General features: G+C 39.9%; 1 protein-coding gene across 1 annotated transcript in view; it reads right to left on the reverse strand.

Moving 5' to 3' along the window:
* pitpnc1a (phosphatidylinositol transfer protein cytoplasmic 1a) overlaps positions 1 to 8973 on the reverse strand; it is a 75411-nt gene extending 66438 nt beyond the window's left edge. Inside the window, exon 1 of the mRNA XM_030735972.1 lies at positions 8480 to 8973. Coding sequence (XP_030591832.1) covers positions 8480 to 8527 — 48 coding nt within the window. The 5' untranslated portion in view covers positions 8528 to 8973. The remainder of the gene's footprint in view (positions 1 to 8479) is intronic.
* Positions 8974 to 24108: the final 15135 nt, after the last annotated feature.

The raw sequence follows: 24108 nt of genomic DNA on the forward strand, positions 1-24108 counted from the left end.
CAGCTGCTCCCCTCTTTTGCCGCATCTCTCCTTACACCTGTCCCATAACTCTGCTGACGCATTAGCAATGTGCCAGTCCAGCTTCTATTCTCAGTAGCCATTGTTTGTCCCTGTTTATACAGGACGTTGACAGTAAGTAAGGTTAAGTGGGACAGGAAGAACAGAAATGGGCTGATGGCAGAAATGGAGGGACAGGTGATTAAGAGTTTCCTGATCTGATATGGTGAATTTTTTTTTTAACCTTTCCAGCAATGAAATCAAACCATACAAAGGTCTGACGTCAGTCTCAACTGAATCCAATGCACTACAACAAATTAAAAAAAAAAAAAAAAAGACATTATATCATCAATATAATCTCTGCTAATGTGCAGAAGTTTATCCACATTCATGCAAAGTGAACAGAGATGAACTAATCAAAACATGCTCTTTTTACTTCCTTGCAGCAGCATACTGTAGATGCAACATTTTACTAGATACTGCAAATAAATAATACATCAGTATGGCTTATTTCTTGAAATTAAAGCCATGTACCTGGGTTCTTGGGAAGTGTTTCCACAGTGTCTTGTCAGCACTATGCATGCGTATGCAGTGGGTCCACTTAAAAATGTGTCACCACGTTCTCTAACCTCACAGGACCTCTGTTTGAAGCTTGGTGTTGCCATGTGTGAGTTTCATATGCATAGCCAGAGGCAGCAGCAATAAGGCACAACTGTTACAGATGTCAAGTCTTGGGTTGACAAGGGCCGTAGGCACTGTTACTGGCGTCAAGTAAATCAGCCACATATTCACTGATGCTGGATAAGAAAGTCTTTTGGCTGCATCTCGGAAACCAGAGAAAACTATCAGGCTGCAGTTTTAAGCTTTATTCAGTTCTCAAAGGCATAAATTTCCCCTTTAGGTAAAAAGCATATTCCCCATGTTTTTGGTCACACTGCAGCTTGGTGTTTCCACCAACAATCACACAACATCACTGGTTTATGAAGGTTTTTTAAAATCTATTTTTCCCTCTTGATAATTCTCCTTATATGCTTTAAATCAAAGTTTTCATTCTTTATTTATCAGACCTGCCTTTGTTGGTTTACTAACCATTCCTGTTGTCCTCTAAAGCCTGTAAAGCATCAGCTCCAGGGCTGCTTAGTGATGCGGTTGAACACCAACATAATTGATAGCTCACAAGGTAGAAATCGAACAGTCTGCGCTATCGACCGTGCATGTGGAAGTCAGTCTCTCAATATAGCATCATTCAGTCGCCAGTTCTTTGTGAAAGGATAAGCAGGTTTGAAGCATGGGATGATGGAAGGAAAATTTAGGTATTAAAATAATTAAGAACATAAAATAAAATAAAAATTAAATAAAAATAATTCCTACTTTAGTTTTGGATCAATTGTCAAATTTAAAAGATCTTTAAAATGTGTTTTCATCTGTTTTTTGCACACTGCCCTCTTCTTATCTGGTTGCACAAATCCTTCTATGACATGTTGCTCTCTGTTTGCCACTGTGAGCTGCATCTCAGATATGCTTCTGTCATAGCATCATATTAATCACTGTGTTCATCTGTCATTCTTCCCGTCTCACCTCCATCTTCGAGTCTGCCCTTTATCGACCATGTGCCTTTAAATGAATAAATATGCACTCAGTGGTCTGACTTTCAGTCGATATTAAAGGTTACTTCAGGCCTACACTAAATCACATGTTTAAATGCTTTCCTTGTGCCATCACTGGCACAGGGAATGACTCTCTGTCCCCCCTCAGGACTTATTTTATTTCTCACCTGTCCATTGACCATGCCAGTTCCCACAACCTCTGGTCACCTGACTGAGACTGCAACTACTCTTAATTTAGTCGCCTGCTCTGGTCTATAAATAGAAAACCGTTGACCCTCCATGTTTAACAGATCATTAATGTTGCTATGTAGCTGCTGCAGCTGGGCCATTTTTGCCTGCTTACATTTTCCATTCAGTAACCTTCTCAGTATTTTGCCATGAAAACTTGCATATGTTATGTTCTCGTATCACTTTTTAGCTCAACCTGCACTTCTATTTCAGGCATTGCTACTATACACTGTGTGATTTATTTTGATAAGATTGCCTGAATTTAATTTAGAGATTCTGCATGAAGGCTGTGATTAGAGTATCAATGGCCTTCTGTCTACTTTATACAGGTGCAGGAAGCTGAAAACACTACTTATGTGTAATAAACATCTTATTATAATATACAATCCACAATCAGGGGCTGAGCAACCAAACTTGGCACACAGGCGCAACCACCTACCTACAGGCTCAAATGACTCATTTTTAACATTTATGCATCTAAAACATTGTATAAAAACATTGCATCTTTTTAACTTATAACTGATATCCAAAAACTTGAATATTATGATATATATGATATTTTATGGCAAACTCCTAGCAGCAAACTAAAATTAATATAGTGCAACAGGACCTGTGGATACATTTCGCTATATGGAAAAATACAATCAGTCCCATATTTATATTCACAACAGAGCACAAACAGACTAAACAATACTGTAGCATGGGCATGTACTAATAATAGAAAATCAGAGGTTTGACAGAGGGTCAGAAAAACACAAGATTTAAGAATACTGGTTTCAGTTTTGGAAAAATGTGAATACAAACTGATTCATTAAGAAAATAATCCTAATGTTTGCCACTGCCATCTTTAGTCAGTTACTCTGATACCTTTGAGATTGTATAAGTATCAGTGGAGTATGGAGTCCCAGGCATACCTGTTCATCGGCTTATTAAGGAAATATCTAATCAGATATTTAAATGGCAGTAACTAATATCTTTAGGCATGCAGACATGGTCAAGATGAGCTGCTGAAGTCAAACTGAGCACCAGAATGGGGGAAGAAAGGTGATATAAGTGACTCTGAACATGACATGCCTGTTGGTGCCAGATGAGTATTTCAAAAACTGCTGATCTGCTGGGATTTTCCCACACAAACATCTCTAGGGTTTACAGAGAATGGTCTGAAAAAGAGAAAATATCCAGTGAGCAGCAGCTCTCTGGGTGAAAATGCCTTGATGAGATCAGAGGTCAAATAAACACTCATTACACTCACCTCTGGGATGTGGTGGAACAGGAGATTCACATCATGAATGTCTGGGCAACAAATTTGCAGCAACTGTGTGATCCTATCATGTCATTATGGACCAAAAGTGGGTCTGAACCAGTACTAGTGAGGTGTACCTAATGAAGTGGTCAGTGAGTGCATAATCACAGCATTTTTTACATCACTTCCAGTGCACACTCTGCTGTATAGCATCTCTGTGGGGACTTGCCTTTGGTGCATAATCAAGTGCATAAAAATCTGAATCCCCCTCAATCCCCAAATCACAAAATACACAGCTGCAGTGTAGCAACATTATTATTTAGCCTGATGACATTTAGGGCTTTAAGGGTATTTAGCCTCATTTTTTTTTTTTTGCATGCTCTGCCAGCATGTGGGAATTAATTGAAAGCCTTGTAATGCTAATGTTGCAAGACCTCCAAATAATGCATTATGTAACAATAAACAACAACAACAACAAAAAAAAAAGACTGGAGAAAAACAGAAAATGTACTTTAACAGTAGCAGTACTCTTAGCAGTAATTTGAGACAAAGTGAAAGAGCACAAACTCAAGCATACCACAAGGATTTTCATTACGCCCGCAGCGGGAGCATTAGATGTAATGGTGTGCAGATAAATAAACAGGCAGAAAGCAGGTAGAGAGCTGACTGCAATCAGCTTAACAAAGCCCCGCAGAATCGGCAGTTTTTGGAAGCAAAAGGCAAAAACCAGCCAAACAAAGGAATCCAAAAGGAAGCAGCAGGGAAAAACATTATATGTGACATTTTCTTCATTCAGTGTTTAAAATTCAGAAAGCACAAGTGAGTTAAAGATGGACTCACTGACCAGATGGTGTATTTAAAAATAATCTGGAGATAAACATTTGAGTCAAAATAGTGACTGAAAATTGATCTTGACTAATTATTCTGGATGAAGGGTGCTGCCTCTGTGTCACTTTGAACGCTCCACTCTAATGACTTAAACACTAATTTACACTAGTGTCTTTAGCAGTGATGCTTGGTGGCTACCACTATCTTACCTTTAAGTAGAGCAAAGATTATATTTTTCTCCCCTCAGTCGGCATTTCAAAGCACATTACAGGAACTGACTGAACATTAGAGTAACGCCAGTACTCCCCAGGTGAAGAAAACTCTCTCCCCAATTTTTAATGGTTATCTGACTGCACGAGAGACTGCTTGATAATTGGTGAATTTTAAAGCGCATGGTATGTGTATGGCTACATGCTGCATGGTGCGAGTGTTCGGCCACACTGGGTGTAAGAATCTTCAGAATTGAAACTGCTGCACAGAAGAGAGAACATAACACCTTAACATTTGACCATTATTTTACTACAAAAGACCAAAAGCTTGGAGGCATTTTGTTCATTTGACTCTTACAGTGGTTGATGTATGCAGCACACACTGATTTATTCAGTATGTGCCCCTTTAGACAACAGAAAAGGTAAGAAACTACTTCATCTTCACATATAAGCGTTCTAATTACAAAGAAAGCAATTATTGCTGCTTTTGTTGTACTTCTATTGGTATCTTAAAATTGTTCATACTGATTGCTTTGTCCTTTAAAAGCTGTAAAATCTGATTCAGAGTGGAGTGTCGCCTCTGAGCAGCAACCATATAATTTCCTTCAAATTTGATGCTCTGCACCTCTAAAGCTATTTAACCTGTTTGATCCACAGCAAAAAAAATTAAGCACAAAAACACAACAAACTGCTTTTTCTGTCTGTAATGGCTCATTGATCTACAGTCAGGCAGACTCAAATAATTACCAAAAGCAATCAATCTCCTTCTCAACACGCACTCTCTCTTGGCAGAGTGTCCGAGTGGACATGTTTCTCTCCATCTGGTGTGTGTGTACTAGGTCACTTTCTGGCTAAGCGGTGAGTCCCTTAGGGAACAAGGGGTGAAACGGGTGTCTCGTTTGTCAGAACACATAGCTTCCACTCTGGAGACGTAAACAAGATCTTGGGTTTGGGCCTAGATGTGACGTGAGGCAGCTCGGTATGAAGGTACACAACAAACATACGTAAACTCCCCCAGAGACTGACCTTACACTGATGGGCTAATGCGACCTTAATCAAAACAGATGAATGTCTCTCGTGCTGCAAGAACATGGAGGGATGTTTGGTATATGTGAGCATCCAGATACTATTATAATTAAAAGCCTTTTATGTCCCTGTATGTCTTGAGCTTGTATGCTGAACCTACATTTATGTAAACTGTTTTTTAGAAAATCTTCACTTTTTTTTTTTAAGTTTTCAGTTTTCAAACATGCAGTAAAAACTGTCTTTTACTGACTAACAAAGGCCCCCAACAAAACTGGTGACAATATATTATTTGAAGTGACATGCTTTCATTGAATGGCTACAAGATGACTGACATGATCACAGAGGATGCCACCATTTGTGAACATTGAGTGCCTTGTGAACATAGCCTGTATATAAAAGATGGATGCAGCCATTAGAGCCTGATCAATCACTGTTGGCTAATACTAGCTATTTGCCAATTATTAATAAATAAATATAAAATTTTAAAAAGTTGAAGGGAGAAACACCCTTTAACTGAGTGTAATGAGTGTTGATGTTGCATAGTTTGTCTACCAAGTGACACTTTGCAACTTCTCTGTTGGCAACAACCAGCTGAGCATGAATAAACAGCTATAACAAATGTTAGGAAAATCTGTTTATGTTCCATGTGTCTGAAAGAAAAAAAAATCCCCTGATATTTCAGATTTTTAAATCACAAAATATTAGTATCATTCTTAATCCTGTATCAGTCAGGCTCTATTGTTGAGATGCAACTTTGCCTGGCAACCCTTCCAAACAAGCCTTACATGTTCAGTCTTTTTCTTTGTGCTGCTGTGAACTTTAACATTTACCATGCTGAGACCTGTAGAGTCTGAGATGTACAGTACCAGTCAAAAGTGTGTCCAAACTTTTGACTGGTACTGTAGCGCTTTAGCTTTTTGCATTGCTGAGCACTGCATGGTCTGACCTTGGGGTGTCCGCTCTTTTGAAGATTGTGGCATTATGTAAACACAGCAACCTGCCCAAACTCCTGCTTTTATAGAGGTGCTCACACTTGCTGTTGATGAATTGATCAATTAATCAGGACCTGGCTGCTACTTACCTCCTTAATTCCTATGGAGGCAGTAATGGTGCACTTTCTTTTTCACACAACATTATGTCCTGACACTGTAGATTATACTCTTACAATATGATTATGATTAAATGTTAAATGTGTTTTTGACTGTTAACATGTGTGAGTAGGTTTTCTTCCTTTCTTTAATGCACATTTTTAATAAATTTGAGCCTTGAAAAATCTCAGTTGAAGCACATCTGATGGCACAATGGCAATACAATACTAAAGATAGTGAATGAAAAGGTTTTTTCTGTGCAAGATTAAAAATAAAAGTGCTGCAATGATACTTGACTCTTTCTCAAATAATATTCATATTTAATATGACTACAGTAATATAAAGTTACGTGCTATTCCATGAGGCAGTTGGATGACAGCATAAAACACATAGACATTTTTTCAAAATGTTCTGAAACATCTAGGCAACATGATATACACCTGGATATCATGACTGTGTCTCTCTCCAACTCGCTTTCTCTGCAGTGGTTCGACTTAATCACTGTTCATAGGTGAGATTCTCCTGAAGGAGCCTGTTGAAGGTCTGTCAGAAATAAAAATTCTTTAGCTCTTCAAGTCCTTGTTATATTTATGTGAAGAGGAACCTGTTGCCCTCACGCTGCAGTGCCATTTGAGGAGACTGTGATTTGTGAGTGTTGTGATGTCTTGTGCACGAAATGCATACAATATAACCAGAACAGCCTGGCCCTAAATAAACTACTACTCATCACGAATCTAAGAGAAAAAGGCAGTGTACTCACATTGGGAGGTGAAGATGTGTTTTTATCATGCATTAAGTTTTCACAGGAACACCTAACACTACATTATATAATTTGCACCACTCCAAATGACTCCACTCAAAGACAAGACTTTTAAATTGGGTGCTGCTGCACCAACTACACGAAGAACAATAACTTAATTCCCTTTCATTTTATGTTTGCATTAAAAAAATAACTGTGAAATAGAGGAGTGATTTCAAAATTATTGTCCGGTTGTGTAGCGCTCATACTGTTCAAAGAGCTGTGTGTGTGTGCGTGTGTGTGTGTGTCTGTGAGGATGAGAGCATAATTTATGTGTCTTTGCACATGCTGATGTTCAAGCTGCAAAAACAAATAAATTTCACGTGCTCATTTACCAAGTTGCTCGCAGATCGATAGAATAGGGTGGGCCACATTATTGTCATTACAACAAAAGATGTGATAGCCTTTAGTCGGCCACGGAGGACAGCTGTGTCTTTCATCACCACTGGAGCGATGCAAAGCAGAAGAACCAATCAGCCTTAGGACACGATGTGATGAAGCGGTGCTTTGGCAACAAACATAAATAGACCTCAGAAGGGGCTGTTAAAGCTGGCTTTCTGATTAAAGGCATGTGCAGATGATTCCAATTTCAACCTCACTCAACCAGAGAACACAACAATAGGCTTCGTTTGACTGCAGTGATGAATCGTGTCTTCACAAACAGCAAGGCTGACTAAATTACAATTTAATGGGAGCAACTCTGCACCATGAACCTGTGTGGCTACCCAGGTATTTAGAGCTGCACGTACTCCCTGAATATGGCAGCACGTGTCAGATGATAAACGTTACACTGTTAAACTCAATAAAAGTCTTCAGGCGGAACATCTGTTGTGTTGTTTCAGGTGTGTATGGATTGAAACATCTGAAGACAATCAGCCTGAACAGCAGGAAAGTAAGAAAACGAGTATTTTACAAAACCACTGTGCGATAGATTACAGCCATGAATACTTGAGATCATGATTAACACAAGTATCTAACGTGATCACGACGTGCAATAAATCATTTTTGTTTGATGGTATGCAGCAGCTGCATATGGGTGAATTTGTGCATTAAGGAAAATACCTGCAACCAAAAACAAGCAGCACATTCTTGCGTCCCTGTAAGATAATCAAGCTGCACAGTGGCCCTAGGAAGAGATATAGAAAGCAATCTGCAGCTACACACCACTCACACAGCATAAGTAAACAGAGGCAAGATTAATCACACGACTCCCTCTGCTGCTGCTGGACACAAATCAGCTGGGTGAAAAGAGAGACAAACAGCAGCTCCACCCCGCGGTGGCTGCCTGACTCCAACTCTTGCTTGTAAGGAGCTTTGGTGCAAAAATACAGTACAAGCGGATCACAGTGAACTTTGCAGTGATCGCTTTTTGCTATAGAGCAACTACAGCAAAGCAAGTAAAACTTGCTGATCTGCAAGTGTGCGGCAGTTGAAATCAAGAAAACTTCACCTACCTCCTCCACTGTGAGAGGCATGCAGATGCGGTACTCCTTCATCAACATAGTCCGAGCACAGTGGTGATGATGATGATGATGGCAACACGGAGGAAGATGTAGCTGATCGAACTTCACTCTTTGGGGGGGGGCGCTCCTGCTGAAATTATATGCTGAATGCTACTGAGATCCAGAAAAAAAAAATCACTCAATCCTTTCTCACTTGTGCATCAAGAAGACCTCCTGCAACGCTCCGCTATGCCTACGTGAGTCTCCACGGACACGCGGTGTACGGGGAGGCTACGAGAGGTCCTTCCAGGACGTAAAATAACCCTACTGTACAGAGCAGCTGTCACTTTCCTAAACTACTCCGACGGCATTAGTTTCACTACTGGAGAACAGAGTCAGAAGTCTGAAATTCAAAACAAACTCCAAAACAAGTCGCTCCTTCCACGCGCAGTTTCAATGAGCTGGCTCTGTCCGCTCGAGTCCCGAAGGAGAACCAAGACTTTGGTCGCTTGCCGACTCTTCACATATAAATAAGGTTCACTAAGCCGCTCTCTACCAGCATGTCTCCATGTCCTTTGAGTTTTCTCCTCACTGTTCCGTCCAGGGATGCGCGGCCGTGCAGAGAAGCTGTGTCAAGCAAACGAGAGCCAGGCAACAGGAAATAACAGGATCTGACCTTCACCGTAAAAGTGTCGCTACAAATCAACCGCACAACAGCTGCTTGGCTGCTCAATAATATAGCCAAGAGATAAAAATCTATAATAGTTATGTAGTTGTACTGTTTCTGAGCAGCTTAAGCCACTTCTCGAGTCTGCCTTTAACAACAGAGAATTGACATCTTTTGTTTTAATGAGCGGAAGTCCTGGGTGTTTTCTTTCTTTTCACACAAATATGCCCTCCGCATAGGATGAGCGTGCGAAGCGCTCGATCTCAAAGGTTTCAGTTCACAACAAATATAATAATAGCTTATATGAAGAAAGAAAAATTAAAATGCAATAAAATACAAACAAACATCTAATTCAAATAGGACATCATAGAAAACCTTGGCAAACGTAAACCGAATAAATGCAACTGCATTGCATAACTACGTTTCATAATTATACATCTGACTGATTCTGATATTTTTCCCCCTTTTGTGTTGCAGTTAAAATATAGTTGGATCAAGTGACACACGGGAGGCCTTACATGTCCATGTCGGGGCAGCATCCAGGTAATTTCACCCTGTTCTCCCTCTCAGCACCAGGGTTCCCACCGTGGTCTGTGGAGCTGACCTTGGTTCTGAACTGGAGCTGACCACGGTTCTGAAATTTAACCAGGTTTAAAAGTTATTTTTCACAAAGTTAGCAGGATGGAAATACGACTTTAAATACAAATTTAAATTATTTCCACTTTCTTTAAGTATCGTTCAGTAGGGTATTTTTCAATGAATGGCTTCACTGATTGTTTTTGGGGTTTTTTTATTGGTACTAATTCATTAGTTATAAGCCATTAATACATAATTTGTTACTCGATTGTGGAAACTTTATATTTATTAATAAGGTCTTTTGATTTTCTCATAAGCCCATCAAGTCCCGGAGCTCATTTGAAAATCATCTCTTTGGCATGAGCATTCCTCACTTTCTAATATGGCAAAGCGCAGTAAGAACATTACGTGTTATTTTAAATGTCAGGTGACAGGGAAATGCATGTTTCTTACAAGAATTCACCTCTGTGCTTCTACGCGCTGATAATGAGGTCTGGTCCATGTGGTCTGCAGCTCTTTTCCAGGAGGTCGAAAGTCACATTCTCCTTTGGAGAAAACCTTTGTCTAATTGGTGTTTATTACCTTCATCCTCTACTTCCTTGCATACTTAGAGACGCGTGACAAAGCACAAATTATTTTAATTCCACCTACAGTGGATTTACTTGATGCCATGTGAATCGCACATGCATTAATAGTGGCTATTTCATTCAGTGCACATCTGCTGTGCTAAACCCTAAGTGAACAAACTCAGTTTCCTGGACCGTTTTCCGGCCGATGTGTCTTTGGTTTGAGGTCATCATGCTCACAATTGACCAGCTTCATATCCAAGTTATGTGTCCCCTAATCTTTATAAACAAAAGTAGTTCACTGTAAGTTTTGTTTGAAATTTCAAAATTTAAGGAAAGGAGGGACAGGCTGTTTTACATGCAGTACCATTTTTTCACGGTAGATGACAGCAGAGTTCTTCAGTTCAGTTGTAATACAATCTATAAGCGTCACAAATTATAAAACCTACCTGTAAGATGTTTTAATGACATTGAAAACAAGGCTCACTGATTCTTGGAGTATTCTGTATATTGAACAGTAAATAAAAATGACAAAATATTTTATTAACTGTAGGACAGATCTACAGCATGCCTGAAGGAAACATGCAGATGCTTTAAGTGAAAGCACCAATAAAACACTCAGAAAATTAGTCCAATTGACCTCATCTGTCAACCTGTTCAACACCACTGCAAACAAGAATGGGCTCAGAGCAGATCCCTGATGTAATCCCACCCCACTTTGAACTCATCTGTGAATATTGCACACCTCACCACTGTTTTGCTGTCCTCACACCACCCTCACATACTTCTCTGCCATATTTCCTGACTTTCTCATCCAGTACCGCAGTTACTCTCCTGCCACCCTATAATATGCTTTCTCTAGATGCACAAAGACACAGTGCAACTCCTCCCGACTGCCATATTTCTTCATCTACACTCTCAAAGCAAACATTGCATCTGTAGTGCTCTTTCTCAACAAGAAGCCATACTGCTGCTCACTGATCGTCACCTTTGTTCGTAACCTAACTTCAACTCTTTTTTCATTGCTTCATTGTTTACCTTATCAACTTTATCGCTCTGCAATTAGTACAGCTCTGTACATCACCTTATTCTTGAAAATTGGTACCAGTACACTTCTTCTCCATTCCTCAGGCATCCTCTCATTCTCCAAAATTGTGTTAAACAATCTGATTTAAAAAGTCCACTACCCTTTCTCTAAGCACAGTACATGTTCTCAGTTACTCTCCACCACTGTCCGTTACACACACAGAGGGAGAGCCGTAGAGTACAAGAGTTATGAACTTATGAAATTTTAATGCCTAAATGCTTCAAGATAGTCACTGTGGGTTACCTCAAAGAGAATATGAAAACCACGAGGCAAATCTGAAGCTGGGGAATAAATGAATATATACTTGTAGCTTTGTAAAATTAATTATGCTCAGTAATGGCTTTAAAATATATTATTATTTGCAATAGCATTTGTACGCTGTGGAATGGCTTAAATTTAATCTATTAGCTATAGCTTCTTTTTTTTTGTAAATAAATAAATAAGGAAGAAGAAGTAGTCACAGAAAACACCATTAACCAGTGGGAGAATATAAACAGAATGGACCCCAGCAGAACAGGAATTTCAGCCCAGAATTGAGCAGTTTTATGCCTCCCTTTAGGACTCATATTAAATCATGTAATCAATAAAAAAAAAACTATAATTACTGAGGCTTATAGAAATTATTAAATACATTCACTTTGAGGGTTACAGAGAAGCAAAACTGAAGTCATCACATCTGAACACAAGAGGGTGCAACGCACTCACATGTCCTCTGTATTAAAATCCATCTATTGCACATTAGTGTCAAAGAGCCCAAAGGCACTGATACACGCTCAGAAAGTACCTAAACATCCCAGCATACACACTGCACCTCTCACAACTCAAGTGAAAGCATAAATACTGAAAATAAAGCCTTGCACACATGCAGCTGAGACAGCGTGTGCTTGGTGAAAGGACAAGATGGTGAGCAAAAGCAGGACTGAGCTCTTGTTGCCTTTCAGGATATCGTCAGCAAATGTGCGCAAAGATCCCAATTCTGAACTGCTCAAAACAACTACAGTTACAATTTAATTTAATGTGGTTGCAATATAACCTCAAACAATCCCTTCGCATACATATTTCTGATGGTTTGCTGCTCTTAAAAAGCATTTGTTAGCTTTGTAATAATTCTTCAAGTTACTCTGCCTCAAATCTTAATCTTTTGCTATAGCTTAATCACACATTAACTGTCAGAAAAGCAAAGAAAGTGGAGTTCAAATATTTCAGTAGATCAGACACTGGACACTGTGTAATCTCTATTAACATATTTCTTTGCATCTTATTTTTTTCTGTGTGTGCACAGTGGAGTTTTAATAATGTATGTGTGTGTCTGTTTTCACTGGTGCTGTTAACATGCTTAAAGTACTTCTAGAAGTAAGTCTTGCAGCTCAGCTGTCATTTTGAAATGCTTCTGGGTATTTATTTGATAAATACCCCTAAATACTGTTCTGACTTTGCCTGAAAATAAATATGAAAAAGCTCTTGGGATTTATACTCATACAACCATCAAGGCTGTCAAGAATTCTCTCATAGATTTAAATTCAATAGTATTTGAGTGTCATGAGGCTCTTCAATGTCTCTGACATGATTTTGGTGTTTGTGCATTGATTTTATTTATAAATAAACAGCCTTAATAACAGATAGAATGTATAAGTAATCCCTATTTTGGCCATTAGCAATGAGGCCCCATCCACCTGCTGTTCAACCCTTCTGTGTGTCAGGGACAGCCAATCAGAGCAAAGTTAGTTTAAAGGGACGGTGGCTTTAAAGGGAAGGGAGCTAAAACAGGCAGTGCATGAACTAAAGGGCTGCACCAAGAACCAGTATAAGAGAAATAGGCTATGGATTATTTTGAACAGTGAATCAAACAAAGCTATTCTACTAGAGTGCTGGAGATGAGCATAATGCTTCTCATTCAACAACTGGATGATTGATTCACACTGTGTTAAAGTTGCAATGTAAAGTCTCTTTATCTCTTCTTCTCCAGATTCATTCTTTATATACCCCCACACAAGGGACATACACACACACACACATGCGCAAGCACGGTTTTAAAAAAGTTACACACACACAAACAAGTGATGTTTGGGGCTCTGCTGCCACAGGACAGCTACAAAACCATCTATCACCTCTAATTGGATTTAAAAGGAAAATAATATGACATTATGCTAAGCTGTTTGTAGTGTCAAACTGATGTCACCTGCTACAATTAGGCAGACACACATACACATGCAGACACCGAACTGTTCATTCCAGAAGATATCAGAGTGTCGGCAGAGAGGAGAAACAGTTGCTAAGAGACCTGGCTTCCTTGCCTCTTGCCGCTCAACATCATTATCTGGCCTTTACTGTCACTTTCCTCTCTGCTCAGCCCAGTCAGTCCACTGTTACTGTGGTGAAAGGAGCTTGTTTCTCAGCTTGTTCAGTAGCGTAGGCTGTGCTAAAGTCAAAATTAATAAGGGGTTTGTTGGAGCCATCCGTCTTGGAAGGAAAACACTGGTCTTAGATGGGCGAGCCAGGCAGCTTAATGACTACATTACATCCAGGTGAATGCCTGCGGGAGGGGTCTGGGAATGGAGGTGGGGTGGTGGTGGTGGTAGAGGTAGGGTGGGGTGTTTTTAATGCTTCATTTGTCCTAATAGCGGATTTCTTGTCTCTCTTGCGGGGCACGATTAAATCCATGTAAAGTCCAAAACGGAGCTGCTGCTTTTCAGAGCAGGCAGCGTGAACATGAAAGATTTTGGTTCAACCTAAAACTGTGACATCTTTGATCCTCCTACTGCTCGGCGGGAAATTTCTCTGTGGGTTGTTCGGCTTTTCATCTTTTCTTCTCTTGCTGAGAACACATTACAGGTCATCAAAAATGAAAAGAGATGGTATCACAGATACAGAGGTCCTAAAACTTACATTTTTTGATGATTTGTTACCATAAGTGAATAATAGCACACTCGTACTTGCACACAGAAATTACTTTTGCTAAGGTTAGAAGAGTTCAGCTAGTTTTAAATGACATGTTTCTTTATTTCTGATTGCCTCGATACTCGCCTTACTGGGATGCAGTGGGTTTGGCTTGGTTGGGGGAAAAAAAAAATCAGTGTCACACAGACAACTTTCAGTGTCTTCACAGTGGCAACGAGGAAGCAGAAAACACCATTCTCCATGGCATTAAACAGAGCCAAGCTCCAAAGCAGAGATGACTCAGAGCTGTACAGTTAACTGCTCAAAAAAGAAGGCTGGAAAATGTTCCATATTCAAAGGTAAACACATGCTGCCTTTAGTTAATACAGAAGAAGATTTCGAGTCCGCTCCATTAAAACTGCAGATTAAGGTCCCAGTAGTCCTAAAGGCAGTGAGAATATGCATAGCCCCATAACCTGTAGGACATCTGCTCTCAAAATGCAAATGGTAGGAGAAAAATTCTGTACTTTGGTCATTCTTCTTAGCTCGTTTGCTGTAATACAAACATGATCACAACCTCATTTTCTTATTAAATATAAACCTATAGGAAGTCAGTCTGATCAGCTTAGTCTGAGGATGCTGACTGAACAGTTCTGTGGTCTGTGTAAATCAGACATTAAGCACAACGAATTCTCAAACTGATCCTCTGCAGAGCAGTGAAAGGAAGCCAGTTCATTAGTCCGAGGATACAGATGAAGTAGCGGAAGAGTGCAAAGTAATTATGACATGCAATTAGGAAATTGTGGAGAATGCCGTTCTCAGCTGTGGGTGTGCTTTCACCACGAGGATTCACAGTTCACTGCCACTGCATATGATGTATACATGAACACACATATGCAACACACACGTGCATGTATCCCATGCTGTCTGCAGTCAGATACTCTCTTAAACACTCACACACACACACACACACACACACTACAGCACACTTCAATACATCTTTTCAACATGCTCTCTCAAGGTTTGCTGTCAAAGTGGCAATTGAGAGTTGAGAGATGACATTAAGGGTGACACTGACAGCAACTGAAGACAAAACACCTTGAGGGATTTTATGAGGTGAGCTGACAAAGTTTGTCTACAGATAAATTGCAGTCTGTCTTCACCGGGAATGTCATAAAAGCACTTTCTGCAGCGGCACCTGTTCCTTACTCCTTAAAGCCCCGTGTCTGATGTCTGATACAGACTGATACAGTCTTGAATGGCATGTGCAAATAACATACATAACAGCTGCTGAGAAATATAAACTCTTTTATAACTCAGGGTAACTCAGGAAGTTAGATGATTTTATATGAATTGGACACAGACCGATTTATTTAAAATGGAATATAAACAGAAGGAACAACAATGTATTAAACAAAAAAATTACCAGATGTTACCAGTGGTTTCCAGGGTTAAAGTTCATGACCAAATGGATGCTTGAGCTTAGAGCATCACAACAAAGTATCAAGTTACAGATGAATCACAAGTAAAACTAATAAAACTTCTGTAAGATTAAATCAGTGTTAATTAATTCAGGCTAATTCATTCTAATTAAGATTATCTTCAGATCAGCGGCATTAACATGGGTGTAGCCACAGGCTTGTGACAGTGAGAAGCACTGCTGTGTTGCAGGCTGAAAATGTGCACTTATCTCAGGGACCGCAGCAGTTCTGCAGGCTTTTCAGTTGATTTGTCAGTCCTGCCATAATGTATTACAATGGTTCAGATGGGGCACAATGTTAGGGTGTAAGGCAGACAGAAGAAGGCCAAAAATGTTGGTCTTTGATTCAGAGCTGTTGCTTTCTTTAACTTCACTGGGGTGGTTATTTGATGTTTAATGTGTTCAAAAAATAAATAAATAATATAAATCATTGCACTTTGAAGAAATTTAAATTTAACTCGGTAAAAGAAAACGAAAACAACTCTTGAAAGAATTGAACTTTGTAAAAGCTTACACCAGAAGTGACACTTACTTGGATCTAATGTGAAAAGTTCAGAATAGAAAGTCAAGGGAGCTCCGGAAAAAAGTGAGCTGTCAGAGCGAGCAGAAACGAGAGCAGGACCTGACATGGTGAGTCCTTTCATTACGCTGGTGTTGCTAGAATTTCCTCTGAGGTGTTGTTAAAGTTATTTGCACCATTTTCAAATCCAAAACCAAATCCTGTTTAAGGAAATGAACTTTCACCTATTTTCCCCAAAAGCAATTGTCATCTGTATCCTGACATTTCAGGGAAGGATTAAGTAAAGCTTACTTGCAAATGAGAGGGAGACAGGTGTAACAGTGAAGCTGCAAGGATCAGAGGTAGTGAAGCTAGATGAGTTTAAGTACCTGGGGTCAACCATCCAAAGCAATGGACAGTGCACAAGTGAAGGTGCAGAAGAGAGTGCACGCAGGGTGGAGTGGGTGATTTGTGACAGAAGGATAGCAGCAAGAGTGAAAGGGAAGGTTTATGAGATGGTAGTGAGACCTGCTATGATGCATGGTTCGGAGACGGTATCACTAACAAAAAGCATGAGGCTGAGCTGGAGGTGGCAGAGTTGAAGATGTTAAGATTTTCACTGGGCGTTAGCAGAAGGGACAAGATTAGAAATGAGTATATCAGAGGGACAGCTCAGGTTGAGATGAGGGATAGTGGATTTACTGGACAAAGGATGTTGAATATGGAGCTGCCAGGCAGGAGGGAAAAGTGGAAGACCGCAGATGTAGTGAGTGAAGGATGCTAGGGATAGGGTAAGATAGATTCAGATGATGCACTGTGGCGACCCCTAAAGGGAGCAGAGGAAAAAAGAAGATTATATTTTATGAATGCATTAGGGTTATAGACACCACGTAAGCCACTTTGTCAACATTTGAACATTTTCTTCAACATGGAAAATGTAGTTTGGTTTTCTGATGTACATGCAGATTTATGGTGGAGGCACGCAGAGATGTCTCCAGAGATTGGGTATCAGATGTGTGAGACATACAATTACCATTATGATGTTATGACAAACTATGGAGATAATCAATGAGAACAGATCATTTGAAGGAACTGAACATGACTCATTGAAATACAGTGTTTGGCATTTTTGTTTTGCTGCACCTTATACGTCATACTTTTTTAAGCCATGTTGACCTTGTTGTGCTATGCTGTGAAACAAAGCTGTTGTCTGAATCTGAGGATTGTTTTTTTTTTTTTTTTTTTACAAAAGTATGTAACAATCATGTAATACATACAACATCCTGTTCCAAGTGGAAGCTTAGTTTATATACATATCCAGTCTGTCTAGTCACAACTATCTAGGAGAAATTAAAAATGCATTACAAGCAGGAGCTCAGGTCTCAGGAGGTTAAAATAGCACTCATGTTCATGCCTTTTCCTGCACATGCTGATACCTCTGCAACCACTTTTACTGTGGGTATTCTGCAGTTTCCCAAAATTTTGGCAGAATTCAAACTGGTGTCTAAATGACTTTTTAAGCAGAGGGAGACATCCTTTTTCTGCACAGCTAATTTCCAGCTTTTAGGGTTAACCTCTGTATTGCTAAGGATCAATCAAAAGCCCAACATTAGTTATGGTGAACGCAGTGGGATGATTTTGTTTTTGCTCAGTGAAGCTGATGTTATGAAACTGCTACAAAATCAACACCATTTCAGAAGTTGAAAAGTTTTCTTAGGGGTGGCCGTGTTGATTTACCATGAGTGCAAGATTACTGTGGGAAGGAGCAGCAGAGCACTTACTCGCAAACAGAAAGAAGAGGCATAGGCAGCACAAAAAATATCAAGGGCTATCAGAATGCAGCTTCAAGTGGCATTACCTTTCATCACTTTCAAATGATAATTTGCAAATTATCCCCATACAAAAATACACATCTGCACTCATCCTTATCAATCATGCAGATGCAGCCTTTTAGAGCCATGGTTGATGCTTCAGTGTCAAGGCTGTTTCCATGGATACACTGAAATCCAATCTCAGCTTTTGCTATTGCCGGTCAGAAACCCAAACATGTAGGGAGTGGTGGTGGTGGTGGTGGTGCTTCAGGACCAGCATTACGATGAAGAAAATGCACCATCCTATCAAAGATGCAGCCATAATGTGTCTTTTTATTCAGGCAATTTCAGTCTTCCCATTTACCAATCTAGTAGGTCAGACAGCCATCTAGGTGTCATGCACATTTCATTTAGAGAAGAAGATTTTCTCTTGCATAATGTATAATGAAATCTGAACTTATTGCCAGCAGAGAGAAATTGCTGTGAGAGATGTGGCATCTTTTTTCATCTTGGGGCTCAGCTTGCATTTCTCCTCCAAGATTAAAGAACAACTGCTCAATATCACAGCTATTAGGGTGTGACGTTTGATTGGGGGGGGGGGGGGGGGGGGGTGTTGTGGTGTGCACATTTGTACATATTTGTTTGTTTTTTGGGTGTCATTGTGTCTATGTGCTCACAGAGTATGTGAGCGTGCCTGCTGTGTGTTAACCCTGCAGGTTTTTACAGACAAAATGCCCCCCCCCCTTTAATTTTTTGTTGTCACAGTGGCCACAGTGTATTTTAGGCCTGCTGATCATCTTCTGCACACAGTCAAACTGCTGCCTCCATGTCACTATGGAGACACTGGTTGCTATACATCAGCCAATCAGTGCAGAGTAGGGGATGTCAAAAAGTTGCCAGGTTTTTGTTCGTCACTTGGGGAGTTAATCCGTCTTTTTTTATTTTCTCATTCCTCTCTGTTATTGTTTGAGTTTCTTGTATTATTGTGGTGTATAAAAGCAGAAAGCCAGAATGGAAAAGCAAATCCCCCCAAATATTCTCAGTGCTGTAAAAAAATAAATAAAAAAATAAATAAAAAAATTAACGGCTACAAAAAAGCAAAAAAGTTGTTTTGCTGATGGATGGAGTCTAAGAAAATATATTGTATGCCAGACATTAGGCCTTTATAAGACAAAGAGTTTTCTCTAAAAGTCAAAAACCACGGATCAGTCCTAGGAAGACCAGTTGTGTGTCTATAATGTGTGTTGTATCTCATAGTGGGAAAGTGATGTGAGCAGGTGCACGCTAGCACAGTTAAGGTGATCTACAGTTAAAAATCACTCCTCAAATGCCCCAGGAGGTTATCTGGGTCAGGGACATGAATTCATGATGTGCAACCTAAAGAATGTTAAAAAATAAATAAATAAAATAAAATAAAGACATGTGCCCCAAGCCAGCAATTGTTTTTAAAATGAAAACTGTATGGTTTCTGAGTGTCCAGTGAGCCCAGCTCTTGTGATGATCTTTAACGTGAAGGTCAGTTTGATTTGATGCAAAAAGTTAATACTTTGCAAAGTAGCACAAAGCGACAGTCTTGAAGAGGAGAGCAGCTAGATTTTTTTATGGTTTTGATCTCACCCCAAGTAAATAATTAATGACTGACTTTGACAGTTAGTTCTATTAGAAGTCAGATTGAGCTGAAAGTTTTATGGAAACTTGACCTTCTGTTTTGACTTTCTCAAGTTGGTTTCATACTGTTTGTTTACTCAAGGAGATCAAACTACCCAAAAGACATCCTGGCATGAGATAACAGGCATATGGTGCTCTAATAATCTTACACCTGAGTTGAATTTTTATGTTTACCACTGTGGATAACTTTTTGATTAAGAGCATCAATTCTTGTCAGTCTTCTGTGGATTCATTGTGTCTCACTGTCTTGTCTGTTCGTGCAATTCCAGGTTGACTCCATGATTTTGAGATCAGGGGCTCAAGATATTGCAGGACTCCTTAATCTCTTTGTGGGTGTTCTTTGCAAGTCTGAATGAATGTTTGGGATCATGGTGTCATGAGATGAGGTGTGAATGTGGAGATTGCGCACCCAGAATGCGGACTCAGAAGACAGGTTAAATAAACAAAAGCAACTCTTTATTGAGGCTGAGGCAGGAAATCCATGTGGCTGGAGAAAGTCCAGTAATCCAAAACAGAAACGTGGAGGAAACAAAGGGGGAAACAAAATAGAACAATGTGATAAGGAACTGAGGGAATTAGGGAGAGAGAACACAGCTGGGGAAAAACAAGACACAGGTGACCAGGAACAAACTAGCGAAACAGGGGGAAGCAAAACTAAACACAACCTATACGAGATAAGTGAACCGCAAAACAGGAACTAACTAAAGAAGGGAAAATATAATACTAATAATCATATAATACTTACTAAAATACAGGGAATGCAGAAGGGCAAGAAAACTAAAACTCAGAAGAATGAACTTAAACAATGACTAGAAATACCCCATATGAAAGAAAACACAACCTAAGAAAAAGCGCAATATTAGACAAAACTCAAAAGTACAAATGAAAACAGAGAACATCCAACAGAAATCGAAAGTCCAAAACTGAAAACGGTGGGTTCAAAACCCAGGCTTATGACTCATGATCATGATGCAGAGTGAATTTGGGACCCATCAACAGCCTCCTTGGGCAACAAAATCCTCAAACATGACTCAGCTCTTTACTTTATAGCCATATTTGAATACTCAGATGAAAGATTGGGAATTGTGTTGTGCAAAAGTCTTAACCCACCCCTGATTTCTTTATGATTTGCTAGGACAATGACAAATAGGGTGAGCAATTCACTGAAACCTCTGCAAAAACATGTGAAAATTCAGTATATAAGGCAGAAACAGAATTTCTATGATGGTATGAAGCTTGAAAGTCAATGTTTGGTATGACCACCATTATTCTTCAACACTGGGGAGGCCAGTCCATGACTGACAGGCTTCTCTTCCTGCTCTTGTCGGAGACGGTCGCACTATCTCTCTCTCCCTGCCCTCCCCATCTCTCCGCTTGCTGCTTGCTGTGAGAGCGTCTTTTACACACTGTCCGAATAAGAACAAGATTAAAATATGGATCTGGCAAACTGGGCATTCTCCATCATTGATCGAATTTTTTCCACTATGAGACCCGGGACAGGGGAGCCTGCGTGTCCGAGTGGAACAGACCCGGTTGGATACGTCATCGACTCTTGGAGCTCGTGGAGACCGGTGTGCTTCTCAGCCCTTGGAGTGGAAGACGTGGAAGACGCATATATATTCGGCTTTTTGGTAGCGGTATCTTCTCTGTTTGGGCTCGGTGGATACCTGCTTTACTGGCAAATTAAGAAAATCTGGACGGCGGTTCGACATCTGCAGAGGCTGCCGATCCAGGTGGAAGGGCTGAGCAGAGCCGTACAAACTCAGACTCAAAGCCTGGTGGACCTGAGCCGCAAGATTAGCGAGCTCGCAGGCGAGAGGGGTTAGATCAGGAGATATAGTTCGGTTCTGCACAGTGAGGACGGCAATCAACGAATTTGGAATATTGGATTTTCGAATGGTTTCCCAGTAAGACTGAAGGCTGTTGGAAAAACAAGCAGCCTGTTCCAAAACAACATTTGTTATCAGGAATTCGGCTCCCCTGCCGGCCTTGGGTTGGCAACCATATCTCTCTTCAGGGCTCTGTGTGCGGCTGCTCTTTCCCCCACTCCGCGTTGTGATTTGTGAAGCTGGGTCTGGTGTATCACGGCCGCTGATGAAATTCCACCACTATCAGCGAACTGTTTTGGCTGGATCCTGGCATCTGGCTCCTCAATGCCCCCACCTCTCGTCTCCGTCTGCATCCCCTCCTGACCTGACCTCACCTACCGCCGCTGTCCTTGCTTTACATGTGCAAATGCTTTGCTGAGGTGGTTTTTTTTTGGACCCTGGTACAGTGCTCCTTTTGAGCACTGTACCAGATGACTTTTTTTTTTTTTTTTAACCTAACTTCCCCATGATGTGTTGTTTTCTCCTCCTGCCAAAGGTAGCGCTGCAAGTCGGCTGCATGACCCAAGGACACATATCCCCCTATGTGTGTTGTGTTTGTGTATTTGGATGGTGTTCTGTAACTGCAATTTCCAATGTGTGAACTTGTTCACCCACATGGCAATAAAACTTCATTCATTCATTCATTCATTCATGATAGTGTTCCACTGTGTGTTTTTCTATTCAAGTATCCTTCTGCTACATTGGCAGTGTGTTTGGGATCATTTAGATGTTTTCCACATAATATTTCAAACCTGATGGAATTTTTCTGCATCCTTAATTCCATAAATTCTGCCAAGATTCCCAACACCACTGGTTGAAATGCAGCCCCAAACCATGACAGCACCTCCGCCATATTTTACAGATGTAGACATCCACTATTGTGCCTCTCTCCTCACCTCCTCCATACATATTGGTGACAACTGGAACCAAATATTCCAGATATGGATTCATCGCTCCATAAGACCTGTTGCCACTGATTTTTCAATTGAGTTCTTGTGTAATTTGGCATGCCTCAGCATTTTCTCCCTGTTACCTTTCTTTAGAATGGCCTATTGAAACAGCAGATGGATCAGCTGAAGGGCCAGATGCATCTGTCTGGTCCTGTCAGGTCTTTGCTGGATTTTACCTTGCATTCTTAAGGAGACTTAAGCTGCTGTTCAACTGCTGATTTGTTCAGTTTCTTCAAACTTTCTAAAGACACACCGCGCACCATGAGATACTGTATGTCAAGTTTTTTGGCTAATAGCTCTTTGGGAATCAACCTACAAAAATGCATTGTGTTATATTTGACATTTTTTGTAGACTCAAGTAAAAAACATGAGCACAAATTATGTATTTTGGTGACAGTCTGCTAGTAACAAAGTGCCTAAAAATTGATTCTTTGACAGGCTGTCAAAAATGATTGAAAAAGGAGCCAGTGTCCAAAGAAACACATTGAAAGACCTTCGGAAAGGCTGGAGAACCATTGATCAAGACCAATTACAAGAAGGTCTGGCAAATTCATGCAAAAAAATATTCAGATGCCAGACACAATGTAGTATTCATGTATGAATACTACATGAATACTACATTGTAGTATTCATGTAGTATTCATGTATGAATGATACCAGACTTATGTTTGTTTTTATTGCCCCGCATTTACAGTAACTGTGATTTAACAGTCTTGTTGTAATTGTTTACACAAGCATATTTTATTTCCATTATATCACAGATTTTACATTTTGTTCTCTCACACGCTTTAGATAATATAACTGTTTTTCCTAATGGTAACTTTCTTGTAGCAATGCTTTCTAAACTAACTGCAATCTATCTGCTGCACCAGATCTCTGCAGGTAACTCTAATGGTAGGAAAACATTGCCAAAACACTAATAAGGCTTCTTTCTTTTACTTGACCATTAAAGAAAAGATTACGGTTGCTTTTTAACTGGGTAAAGAACAAGGACAGAAGAGCATTAGCAGCTGAAAGGAAAAGGAAAGAATAAAGGAGGAAGGGGACTGGGTGGGGTTCAGAGAGAATGAGAACGGTGAGTTAATGATCTTTCATATGGAGGCTAATGAGTTCATTTGAGGTGCTCTAAGTTGCTGTCTAGACCATGATGAAAGTTAGGGACATGTACAGACACACACACACACACACAGCCTTCACCTCTCCTCTTCCTTCTCACCTATGGAGTGGGAACAAAGATTCACTGTGAATTGATGAGTTTATTCCCACAGTATTATGGATGCTAATAGTCTGCCTCTAGTTGTTCCACTCAGGCACCCACAACTTCAGCTTCTTGTTAACAGAATTTTGGAATGCTTTAAATTTTGAAACTGAGGTGTGATGAGAAACTTTTTTATTATCCTGCTGATATAAATTCACTGAGAGCGGCAATGAAAAAAAAAAAAGATTGAACTGAAAATAAAAATAAAAATATTATAAAAATATTATAATCTAGTATAATAATATTTTTATAATATTTTTATTTTTATTTTAGAGAGTTTGATTTTCTGTTACATGGCACTGAACAGGAGTGGCCCTCCAATCTCATTGTACAT

This window comes from Archocentrus centrarchus, chromosome 8 (assembly GCF_007364275.1).
Source record: "Archocentrus centrarchus isolate MPI-CPG fArcCen1 chromosome 8, fArcCen1, whole genome shotgun sequence".
NCBI lineage: Eukaryota > Metazoa > Chordata > Actinopteri > Cichliformes > Cichlidae > Archocentrus > Archocentrus centrarchus.